This window comes from Podarcis raffonei, chromosome 2 (genome assembly GCF_027172205.1).
Source record: "Podarcis raffonei isolate rPodRaf1 chromosome 2, rPodRaf1.pri, whole genome shotgun sequence".
NCBI classification, from domain to species: domain Eukaryota; kingdom Metazoa; phylum Chordata; class Lepidosauria; order Squamata; family Lacertidae; genus Podarcis; species Podarcis raffonei.
In genome coordinates this window covers 25373526-25386125 of record NC_070603.1, presented here as the reverse complement: position 1 = coordinate 25386125, position 12600 = coordinate 25373526, and the positions used below count along the sequence as shown (strand labels likewise).

The 12600-nt window shown below is 45.0% G+C and overlaps 1 protein-coding gene across 3 annotated transcripts in view; it reads right to left on the bottom strand.

Moving 5' to 3' along the window:
* The window catches only part of LOC128407263 (ABC-type organic anion transporter ABCA8-like), a 55587-nt gene that overhangs the window by 18248 nt on the left and 24739 nt on the right, over nt 1-12600 (bottom strand). For all 3 annotated transcript variants that reach the window (XM_053375414.1, XM_053375412.1, XM_053375411.1), the window contains exons 18-24: nt 11781-11944; nt 10282-10409; nt 8470-8607; nt 7731-7844; nt 4390-4566; nt 3999-4112; nt 2269-2382 (exon numbers count right to left, since the gene is read on the bottom strand). In XM_053375414.1, the coding sequence (XP_053231389.1) occupies nt 2269-2382; nt 3999-4112; nt 4390-4566; nt 7731-7844; nt 8470-8607; nt 10282-10409; nt 11781-11944 (949 nt within the window). The remainder of the gene's footprint in view (nt 1-2268; nt 2383-3998; nt 4113-4389; nt 4567-7730; nt 7845-8469; nt 8608-10281; nt 10410-11780; nt 11945-12600) is intronic.

The window sequence follows — 12600 nt, the reverse complement described above, 5'->3', positions numbered from 1 at the left end:
ATTTGTTCTGGAGGTCCGTTCTTAACCCGAAACCGTTCTTAACCTGAGGTACCACTTTAGCTAATGGGGCCTCCCGCTGCTGCCGCGCCACAGCCGCACAATTTCCATTCTCATCCTGGGACAAAGTTTGCAACCTGGAGCAACTACTTCCGGGTTAGCGGAGTTTGTAACCCGAAGCATTTGTAACCCGAAGCATTTGTAACTCAAGGTACCACTATATTACATCCCAAGGATGTGGAGAGCACCTCAAGGGGGTGGAGATGTCTTCCACTCCCTCAATATTTGTTTGAAGGAGACCCAGCTCAATGTTGTGGAAAGCTGCACTGGCCTGTGCAGTGTCAGGAGCCATCGTGGGTACCGGCCTTCCTAGCTCAGGGTCACACCAGCCTGCGCAGCATCTCCCAGCACTGCGGGGACCAACACAGCCTAGCAGAAGGCTGCACCAGCCAGTGCAGTGGTGGGAGACATGTGTGGTGTCACGTGACATGCACATGACGTCATACATGCGTGTTGTGCTCCAGTCCCCCCACTCTTGAGGCTAAACTGGCACCGCCGGTAGAACAGATGCTTGAAAGTGTGGGGCCAATGATGCAATTCCTTGATCCTCTGCTTCATAAGAGCAAAATGCAGGGGGTTGACCAGGGAGTAATTAAAACTTAATTATGGGAGAAGGTGGTGCCACCATCCTCGAAGAAGGCAGCAGTATGACCTCTCCTCAAGAGGACTCCCTGGACCCGGAAGTGTTGATAACTATGTCCCTGTCACCATTATCCCTCTTTTTGGCCATGTGGTTGGGAGGGTGGTGGCAAGGCTGCTTCAGGCATTCTTAGGTGAAACCAATTATCTAGACCCATTCCAATCCAGTTTCAGCCCAGATTTTGGGACTGAAACTGCCTTGGTGTTAGGGACCGTGCTGAGGAGGGCTGCACAGATGAGGAATGGTGGGAGCCTCCCCCTCCCCCGCTCCTGCAGTGGGACAGTATAGATTTGGAATAGTGGTTCACAGAGGGACATAGTTCAGAAGACAAAAATTGGGAAGAACTGGGTGGTGAACAACTAGGATAAGAAGAACCGGGAGAGAGAGAGTTAACAGGCCCTGGTTCGCTGGAAAGTGTCCAGCTGATCAGCCCACGGTCAAGGAGATTAGATAAGGTAGCTGCACAGATGGCACAGTGGTTGCGAGATCCGGTTCCAAAAGAGGAGGTGGCTCGGGGGGGAGTGGGTGTAAACCTTAATTGGGAGCACCTTTATTCTGAGAATGGACTCTTTATTCTTTCTCTGTGATCATTAAAATCTCTTTAAATGGTAAGAGTCTATTTTTGCTTCGTTCTGCTTATCCACGGGCCAAAGAGAAGGAGGAAGCCACTTCCCCGAAGCCTGACACTTGGTCACCCGGGTTGATTACAGTGGTACCTTGGGTTACAGACGATTCAGGTTACAGACGCTTCAGGTTACAGACTCCGCTAACCCATAAATAGTACCTCGGGTTAAGAACTTTGCTTCAGGATGAGAACAGAAATCGTGCTCTGGCGGCCCAGCAGCAGCAGGAGGCACTATTAGCTAAAGTGGTACCTCAGGCTAAGAACAGTTTCACGTTAAGAATGGACCTCCAGAATGAATTAAGTTCTTAACCTGAGGTACCACTGTATTTTTGTTAAGTGCAGGGGAAGCAGAATCTCCTCTTGAATCTTCTTGACCTCCGTGCAGCTTTTGATACCATGAACCATGGTATCTTCTGGTCTGTCTGCCAATTTCAACACAACACTGCCGCGCATCAGAACCTGCACTGTGATGGTGGAACACAGTCAGGGAGCAGCCTCAATACCTGAAATCCCTTGACAAGTAACAACAGCTGTGTATTTCTGGGATTACAGACAGATTACAGATGTACTATTATGAATCTGGTGGCCCATGATGAGCTACTGTTTCCTTAACCCAAGAGCGCAGTTGCAAAGCGATAGCCTAGCAGACCCAAACCTTTTTGAATTGTGTGATAAATTCAGAAACTGGACACCAAATAATGCCGATTTCATAGGTCGAAAAATTGGTCATGTTTGGAACTCCCCCCACCCTGCAAAAGCACAGACAAAATGCACAGACAACACCACATAAAAACAGGAAGCCTCCCAACCCAAAAACATCATTTAAAAATGAAAATAAAATTGGAAGGGGCAGGTGGGTCTTGGTACGTGACAAAGGTACCAAGGGCTCTTTGGTGCCCTAAGGGGCAAGTTCAAGATACCAGGAATAGGCTGAACTTTTGCTTACCGTCGTGAAAGTAAACATAAATTCTGTTGCTGTAAACAGGGGAAGAATTATTATTAGTAGATAATGCACATAGTGGACTGCTAAGATTCCATTAATCAAAGCAAGCACGTTCACCTGAAATGAAACAAGAAAAAAGTATATTAAGCTTTTGAACAGATTAAACAGCTTCTTCCCCTTTTGTTTTCCATACTGAGGCTTAACTCCTTTACACCCCAAACGAAACACAACCAAGTGTGTGTAACTACATCTCTCAACTTACGTGGGGGTTATGTTCTGAGGACAGAGTGTGAGGCCAAAATCACGTATGTCAAAATAGAATGAGTTCAATGCTGGGTGGGATTGCCAACGTCTTTCTTCTTGGATACCTGCCCCGCTTTCTGTCCCCTTTCAACTTTTGTTATTATTTTTTTATTTGCCAAGTGCATAAAACCAAATGCTCAGAAAATAATGTGCATAAGTTGAGAGTTACCACTCTGTGGGTAGTGGGTGAATCCTACCTCCCACCCCACTGGAAGATGCGAATTGCTGGGGTGGAAGGTGGAATTCACCCGATACCCATAGAATGCAATCTATACCCCAGGGCTAGCCCAAGACATATTGGCATCTGAGGTGGACCCCAAAGTGGCTTCCCCTCCCTGCCAGAGAAGAAGGGGTGGGGGAAGATCTATATTGGGAATGTGGGGAAAGAAAGTTTGATACCGGGAACTGCTGCCACTGTGGATTCCAACACCTGAGGCGGTTGCCTTAGCTTGCCTCACGGGTGAGCTGGCCCTGAATAAGATCTACATTGGGGTCTGTTGCCCCAATGGATCCTGCTACCTGAGGCAGATGCCTCACCTTACCTCACAGCCACTGGCTTCACAGGCATTATTGAGGAAGGGGCAAAATGATAGTATCCTATTCTAGTGGCAAGAAGAAAAGTTTTTTGTGGCAGAGTATAAGACAGGTATAAGGGACGCGGGTGGCTCTGTGGTCAGAAGGTCAGTGGTTCGAATCCCTGCAACGGGGTGAGTTCCCGTTGCTCGGTCCCTGCTCCTGCCAACCTCGCAGTTCGAAAGCACATCTAAGTGCAAGTAGATAAATAGGTACTGCTCCGGCGGGAAGGTAAAGGTGTTTCTGTGTGCTTCCCTGGTTCGCCAGAAGCGGCTTAGTCATGCTGGCCACATGACCCGGAAGCTGTACACCGGCTCCCTCGGCCAGTAAAACGAGATGAGCACCGCAACCCCAGAGCCGGTCACGACTGGACCTAATGGTCAGGGGTCCCTTTACCTTTACCTTTACCTATAAGACAGGTACAGATCTCTTTGGGCAGCTCCTGAAGAAGGGTCCTCACAGTCCCAAGTATGGAATAACTTGGCTCAAATGCAGACAGTTTGAAGGAAGTATTTAGAACAGGGTTTCCCAAACCTGAATCTCCAGCTGTAGTTGGACTGCAACTCCCATCATCCTTAGCAAGCAGGAGCAGTGGTGAGGGGTGAGGGCAGTTGTAGTCCAACAACAGCTGGAGACCTGATTTAGAATACCGCTTAAGTATGCACACTTAAAGGATCACTGCTCATGCTCTTTTCTGTTCAACGTGTCATTCAGTCTTACATTATTTCACATTATTATATTTGAAGCATCCACTGATTTGTCTACTTTAATGGAAAATTATAAACAATTAGAGGTATTGTAAGATTAAGAATATAAGGAAATAAATGATCAGTCAGTGGTCTGGTCATAAAACTTACCAAGATTAAGACGAATGACCAAAAACTGCTAGCATGCCATTTGTTGCGAAACACGAAGGCAATTACATATAAGAATAAGACCATTGACGTGCTGTAGCCAAACAGAAATGACACCTGTTAAGAAGAAGGTTAATATTTATTGTTAAGACTGGTGTCTGAAAACACAGGTTTTCTGGGAACTCATTTCATATGACCAAACTATACAGAAGGCCCATTATGTTCAGGTGAGTTTACTCCCTTGTAAACTATTGAGGATTGCAGCCAAAGTTTATTATTCAGTGGAAATGGTTCAATGTTTGTAACATTTGTAAACATTAGTTTGTAAGCATTGTAAACATTAAAGGTCATTTAAAGACTACTTTTAAAAAGTAATGTAAGTAATTATACTCACCAAACATAAAATTGCGGTAGTACGGCCATGAGGTTCCACAATGTCTAATAGCCTGAACCACGGCCAAAGCAGCAGCAGCAGGAGAATAAAATGCAAAGGGACGTCCACCAGAGCTAATCCACACCAAAACGCAGAAGGAAAGAGTCCTGAGACCCGCAACTGAGAACGAGTTTTTATCTAGCAAAGAAAATTGCAAGAGATAATTATGCCCTTCAGTATATGATTTGTGGCAAGATACATAATAAAGGGAAGGGTAAAGGGACCCCTGACCATTAGGTCCAGTCGTAACTGACTCTGGGGTTGCAGCACTCATCTCGCTTTATTGGCCGAGGGAGCTGGCATACAGCTTCCGGGTCATGTGGCCAGCATGACTAAGCCACTTCTGGTGAGCCAGAGCAGCGCACGGAAACTCTGTTTACCTTCCCACCAGAGCGGTACCTATTTATCTACTTGCACTTTGATGTGCTTTCGAACTGCTAGGTTAGCAGAAGCCGGGACTGAACAACAGGAGCTCACCCCGTCACGGGGATTTGAACAGCTGACCTTCTGATCGGCAAGTCCTAGGCTCTGTGGTTTAATGCACAGCGCCACCCACATCCCTAAGATACATAATATTTTTCATCAATTACTTAGTCCCCCCCTTTCTTTTATGCCCCCTCCACAGGGGATAAGATGGGAGTGGTGGTTCCCCACTTTTGGAATGCTCTCCCCCGAGAGGCTCACCTGGTGCCATTGTTACTTAACTTCAGGCACCAGGTAGAAACATTTATTGGGTTTTAAATTGCCTCCTTGTGTGTGGGGTGTGTGTGTTTTATTTCAACTTTTTTAAAGTAGAGTAGCCATTTAGATTTTTCTTTCCTTCCTTTTATGACAGATTTAAGGTATGTGTTTGTTTATTTACTGTAAGACTCTTTGAATGGCTTTGGTTAAAAAGCGACTAGCAAATTTAATAAATAGAACTAATAAACTTTGTGTTAAACCACAGAGCCTAGGACTTGCTGATCAGAAGGTTGGCGGTTCGAATCCCCGTGATGGGGTGAGCTCCCGTTGCTCGGTCCCTGCTCCTGCCAACCTAGCAGTTCGAAAGCATGTCAAAGTGCAAGTAGATAAATAGGTACCGCTCCAGCGGGAAGTTAAACGGCGTTTCCGTGCGCTGCCCTTGCCACATGACCTGGAAGCTGTACGCTGGCTCCCTCGGCCAATAAAGCGAGATGAGTGCCGCAACCCCAGAGTCGGCCACGACTGGACCTAATGGTCAGGGGTCCCTTTACCCTTTACTTTTACCACCAGGGGACCATTCTAAAGGGTTTGGGCTCTGCAATTTACAAAACGTTAATGGAGAAAGAGATGGCAACTTAAGGATTTAGGGAGGCAGTTAGAAAATCAAGGGTGGGCTCAGGTTTGGGAGAAACCTCCTCTCTGTACCACTTTGGCCAGGATTGAGGAAGTAGCATTGAATACACTGCTGAGGTGACCACTGGTCTCCTAGTAAGTTGTCATGAATTAATAGGGGTATCAGCTGAAATGTGAGCAAAAACAATGAAGTTCTGAATAGGAGTGTTCTGCGGAAACAAGAGGGTGAGGGGAGGAAACGAGCAACCAAAGACTAAAGAAGGAGAAGTCTGAGAAAAGTGTCCCATTCCTAGGTGAGATAGGGAAGGAACTATGGGAGCTGGCAACTTAGTATGCCCTTGGATGTCAGACAGAGGGAATGGTGTATCAATACTTCACATAAATACCTGCTCTCTCCACTTGAATGAAGTGGGAAATCTTTGCACTGACTGCAAGAATACTGAACTGATCACCTCTTGCCACACTTACCTACCTGGACCTGCAGATCATTGCAGGAGGCCCTTCTACAGCTGCCCCCACTAGGTGAGATGCAGCAGGGGGCCTAGAGTGAAAGTGCATTTTTAGGAGCGTCATACCTGGGGTTACAGCCACTTCAGGTTGCGTTTTTTTCGGGTTGCGGACCACCAAAATCCGGAAGTACCGGAATGGGTTAATTCCGGGTTTCAGCGGCCGAGCATGCGCAAAAGCACTAAATCATGCTTTGGCATGCACAGAAGCACCAAATAGCAACCCACACATGCGCAGACGTGGATTGCGAACGTGCATCCCGCATGGATCACGTTCGCAACCCGAGCGTCCACTGTAGTGGCATCACAGTTGTGGAATGACCCCCAGAAGAAGGCGCACCTGAAACATCTTTTAATGCCCTTTCAGAATTTAAAAACCTTACTACAGTGGTACCTCGGGTTAAGAACTTAATTCGTTCTGGAGGTCCATTCTTAACCTGAAACTGTTCTTAACCTGAGGTACCACTTTAGCTAATGGGGCCTGCTGCTGCCGCCGCGCCGCCAGAACACGATTTCTCTTCTCATCCTGAAGCAAAGTTCTTAACCTGAGGTACTATTTCTGAGTTAGCAGAGTCTGTAACCTGAAGCATCTGTAACCTGAAGCGCCTTTAACCTGAGGTACCACTGTATAGCAGTTTTATCCGCCCCCCCTTTTTCGGTGTGCTCATTTTTTCTCAATTCCGAAATGTATATTGTATTGCTCTTTTTTATCACTGTTTCAGCTTACTTGTTTTTTAAAACTTTTTTTAATAGGGCAGTCTCTACATTTCAAAAACAAATAATAAAACATTCAAAGGGAGATCTGGACTGGGATATAAGAGCTAGCATAAAACTGAAAGTTTTTATTTCTTCCATTGTGGCACATTGGAATCAATAGAATCGTTAGCTCCCCATTGCGATCTCCCAAGGTTTGAACATAAATACAAGAGCTATATCCAACTCAAATAAGTTATCATAAAAACAAGAATGTAGGGGTGATAGGCCCCAAAGATATGATTCTGTCTTACGCACATTTAACTTGCGCGATTTCAACCATATGCAGTTGAACACTGGCTGATTGACGTTAAATGCTGATGTGTGGAAAGGGCTTTGCTTGGGAAGTGAGGGAGAGAGCTTAGAAACTATTTTCACACTGGATTTTCCTGGTGCACATAGAGCTTTTAAGCTCTCTGGCTTGCTTTCTGAGCAAGGCTATCTCCTCTCACCAGTCTGGGATGCTCCCACAAGATCACATAAAAGTTTGGTTCCAAGGGTTTGAGTTCATGCGTTTTGCCTATACGGGTGACCCTTGGAACTAAACTCCCACATAAGACACAATTATACTGCAATGCCAAGGGTGCTGTGGGTGCTTGGACAGTAAACTATATGCAGATCCAAAATTGATAGATAATCTACTGAATTTGATGTCAACTGGAGTGGGGGAAATCAAAAGACTGCATTCATTGCAAGGGAATAAGTTTCATGCATGTTTAATTACTTTACCTTGTAGTAACGACCGCTCATCATCGCAAAATGTGCTGGAAAGGTAGGGTATATAAATACCCCAAACATGCACATGTTACAGAAAAAGATCCATAGCTGTTTGCTACTAAACCGCTGGGAAACAAATCAGAAAGATAAAGTTTATAAACACTGTGTGACAGTATATATGATTAGAACAGCTGCTATTATTCTCTGCACTTGGTAGGCTTAAGAATGATATTTAATTATAGGAATAAAGTTGATCATTGCTTATTTAAAAGTTGTCTTTAGGTTGATGATGTAGTACTGTTAACTATTATAAACTCACAAGAATCAACTGAATTCAGAGACTACAGCAGAGTCTCTGAGTATAAAATCGACTCAGGTGGTACAGATATTATGAGTATTAATATACTGTACTAGAAGAAATTAAAACTAAAATATCAAAACAAATGAATATTAAGTGGACAAACGTTTCTATCAAATACCTTGGAATATATATAACACCATCTAATAAAATGATGGGAAACTGAACGCATGATTTTTAAAAATCATATAAGTTCTGAAAAATGGATGAAATTAGAAATACCTTGGCTTGGAAGCCTATCAATATTAAAGATGAATGTAAATCTATTAAAGAGAGTCGTGTGTGTGTGTGTGTGTGTGTGTGTGTGTGTGTTTTCACACTTATTCACCACTAAAACTAGCCTGCCTCTTCACACTACTGTAACAATTCTTATAATCCAGTTGAAAGACTTACAAATAGAAACATGTGACTCCAGATTCGAATATGGGCAGCGGAATTTAACATTCGCAGGCGTGCATTGCTGATGATGTTGACAAGCACCGGAAAGCAATTGGTCACTTCCATGTGGCATATGAGTGTGAATCTGTATTTCTGAACCGAGACAAGAAATGAAATACAAGTTAGAAATTCAAGTGAGTCAGTGAATGAATGCTGAGAAAATAACAGCCTGTAATGAAAACAGAAATTCATAAGCCTGCTTTATGTGTTATTTGTAATGAAGGTGTCCTACATCACTAAGTGCCTTCAAGTGTGGACCTTGGGCAGCAGATGGGGAAGAGTGGGGACAGGAGCCTGAGACAGCAGAGCAAAGTCTTGTCTGAAGAAAGATGGTAATGCTGGTACTGGAGTCTCTGTTGCTGTTTCCCTTCCTGTCGAGGACAGAATGTTGCCAGAGGCTGTGGAGAGCTCAGAGCCACAGCCTGGGGTGAGGCTGAAGAGGATTCACAAGAGGAGGCAGGTCTGCCATTGTCTCCCAGGGTCAGAAGATGCCTTCACCAGTGGGAACAGATGCACCCACCTTGATGGAGTCTGCACCTGTAGGCTAGACATTCTTACAAGGCTGATTCTTTCAAGGAAGGTATGTGCCGTGCCTTAGCTATAAACGGGGTTGTTGTTTTCAGCCAGAACTCACAGGAACTGAGCTCCAGCACCTCTCAGGTGGGATCCATTACCATTATAAGATAACGAGCGAGGCGTTCATGGTGAGTTCCAGCACCTCTTCTTCTGGAAAAGAGCTTGCTGGGTAGGTATACGAACTTGTTGGGACAGCTTCTGTTATGTACTAAGCTTGGATCCTAGAACAATAGGCAAGTAGGATCCTAGAATGCAACAACTGATTGGCTTGCAGGAAAAGACCAATCAGGCTCCAGGAGGAAGTTAATCAGCCTATTAGGCTGGTAGGATCCTAAAATGCAACAACTGATTGGTCTGCAGGAAAAGACCAATCGGGCTCCAGAAGGGAAACAGAATCAGCCAATCAGACGGGACTCATTGTGTAATTAATGTATATAAAAGCCTGGGGTTTGGGGGGCAATTCAATCACTGTTTTACAAGCTGCAATAAAGAGCATGAAATCACTACAGGACTCTGAGTATATTTCAGCTTCATTGCTCTCATACAGTTGTGAACTTTGTGCCCCCATATTTTGGAATCGTGGCCTTGCTTCTAATTTGGCTGGGATGGAGCTAGCTGTTACCTGTTACCTGATGCTGCACCAGTATTATACTCTGCTTAAAGAGCATTTCTCTTTAACTGGGAAAGGCATTTAAAAACAGGCTTGCAAAACAGCTACGCTCAACACCACAAGATGCTGCTTGCTTTCAAATTCAAAACATGTACAACCATATTTGGTTACCAGGATTTTTTAGTATTGCTTTTATGAAGAAACAAGGACAGTCAAAGCTCTCCTTCGTTGTCAGGGAGCCAGTTTCACATGATCCTAAACCCCTCCAGCCAGCGACATGGGGCTAAAGATTAAAAAAGGAAACCACATGGAAATGCAAAGAGTAAGTCTGCCCTGACATTTCCTGCCCCTGCACAAGCTGGCACAAGATGGTAACAGTCGATATGGGGCTTTGCTCCCCAGTTTTATCCCACTTAGGATTACACCCGGGGAGGTTCCCCCCAGTCAGAACTCAGTTCTGGCACCTCTCAGGTGAGCACCATTGCCATTTTAAGAAAACAAGGGAGGCGTTCGTGGTGAGTTCTGGCACCTCCTTTTCTAGAAAAATGGTACTGATTGCAACAAAAAATAAGTGAAGTTACCTTGTCTTCAAGGGCTACCATTATAGCCCCATTGTGCACTAGTTGGTCACTGACATTTTTGCCAGAGACAACTTCTACCAGGACATTCTGATTCTTCACTGCTTGGATGAAACTGTCAATGCTTGCACCTGAAAAAGAAAACAAGGATTCACAGAATGACCGGAGGACTGTGGTATAATCTTAATTTCTCAAACAGGAGAATACCAAAATGAAGTGTAATACAGAATTTGAATTATCTTTGTGTAACATTTAATGCCTATTTATTTGCTAAAATGGGTTGTGTTATCCCACTAGCACAAATGGGCTTCCCTCACCCTCTCCTCCCCAAACTGACTTGAGGGGAGGGAAGTTTGGGGAAAACCCCTAAAACAGCATGAAGGAGGAGATGAGCACTGACGGAACAATCGCCTTAGTGCTATATCTTGAATTCCACCCAAAATTCTTAATTTTTTATTTTTACTATTGAGGTAATATTGGAATTATCTTATTCTTTTAGGACTGCCAATAGTGGCAGGCTCCATGATATGACCCCATCAGTGAAGCAAACTTTGAAGAGCCATTTCCTGGTTGGCTGTAATCAAAATTTTTGTAAGCAAATATCTGATACCTTACACAATCTGGCATCTCAGTCAGCCCTGGAGGAATCCTCTTTGGAGGAGGACTTGGCACTCCCCAAAGCTAACATGATAGAGGAGCACCATGTATAATGGGGCAGTGAGACAGAGCAGGGGGATTTGGAGCCTTCCGGGATCGTGGCACAAGACCTTTCTTCACCAGACCTTTGTAAGGAACCTACTCCTTATGAGTAGACCAAACTCCTCAGGCAATCCATAGAGCTATGCTATTGTTGGGGCTCTGGGGGCTCTTAGTTAAAAAGCCTTCAGTTCCTGCTAAAAAGGTAAAGGGATACCTGACCACTAGGTCCAGTCGTGACTGACTCTGGGGTTGCGGCGCTCATCTCGCTTTACAGGCCGAGGGAGCTGGTGTACAGCTTCCGGGTCATGTGGCCAGCATGACTTAGCTGCTCCTGGCGAACCAGAGCAGTGCACAGAAACGCCGTTTACCTTCCTGCCGGAGTGGTACCTATTTATCTACTTGCACTTTGACGTACCTTCTGATCGGCAAGTCCTAGGCTCTGTGGTTTAACCCACAGCGCCACCTACATCCCTCAGTTCCTAATACAGCACTGGAAAAACATTCTTCACTCGCTTTCTGTTGGTCCATTAAAATTGTATGAAAACTTCATTTTATTACATTCATATTCTATCCTTCCTTCCAAAGGGCTGTTATACATGGTTCCCCCTCCCCTCACTTTTTGCTCACAACACTGAGACAATATTGGATTAAGAGATGATTATTGTTCAATCCCTGTGCTTTATGCTGAGGAGAGATTTGTACCCAGGTTTTCCCAGTCTGGCCATGGTGTATTGACATGTTGGCTCTTGGTCGAAACCTAATGGGAGCGGGGAAAATCTCAATATTCTGTTCTTCACTCTTACCTGTATTATTAAGGATCAGAAGTCCAGCAGACCCTCTGAAAGACTCCTTTCCTGGCTCAAAATAAAGCCCAGGATGTAGCTCTGCACAATGCAGGCTCCCCCAAATAGTATATAACAGCACCTGGATGACTAAAGGTGCCAGCAAAATTCCAAAAAGGAGCAGTCTGTAATAAAGAAAGGATAGTAATTAAGCAAATGAGAATGATTGCAACTGGTATTGAATCTACTAGTGGCAGCAACCCCATTTCTGTCACTGGCCAAACCAACCTATCCCCCATTGCTAACCTCTCAATTCTGCCCCCCACCTCAGTACAGTGGTACCTCGGGTTAAGTACTTAATTCGTTCTGGACGTCCGTTCTTGACCTGAAACTGTTCTTAACCTGAAGCACCACTTTAGCTAATGGGGCCTCCCACTGCCTCTGCGCCGCCAGAGCACGATTTCTGTTCTCATCCTGAAGCAAAGTTCTTAACCCGAGGTACTATTTCTGGGTTAGCAGAGTCTGTAACCTGAAGTGTATGTAACCCGAGGTACTACTGTACTCCTGTAGACCAGCCCCCTCCAACCGCATGCAACTACTAAACCCCATTTCCACCTTCCCAACCCCATTTCTGAAGCTGCTTCTGTCTTCTAGACTGCATTCCCCTTGCACCCCCACATTTCCCTTTCACCCCCATTTCCATGTCTCTTCCTCCCCCTCATTTTCTGCTCCCTCCCCATGATGGGAACGGGGGTGAAGGTGAAAATAGTGTACAATTGTGGCTGCAAAACTGGATGGGTAGTTGCTTCACAATTGTGGTGTGTGTGTGTGTGTGTGTGTG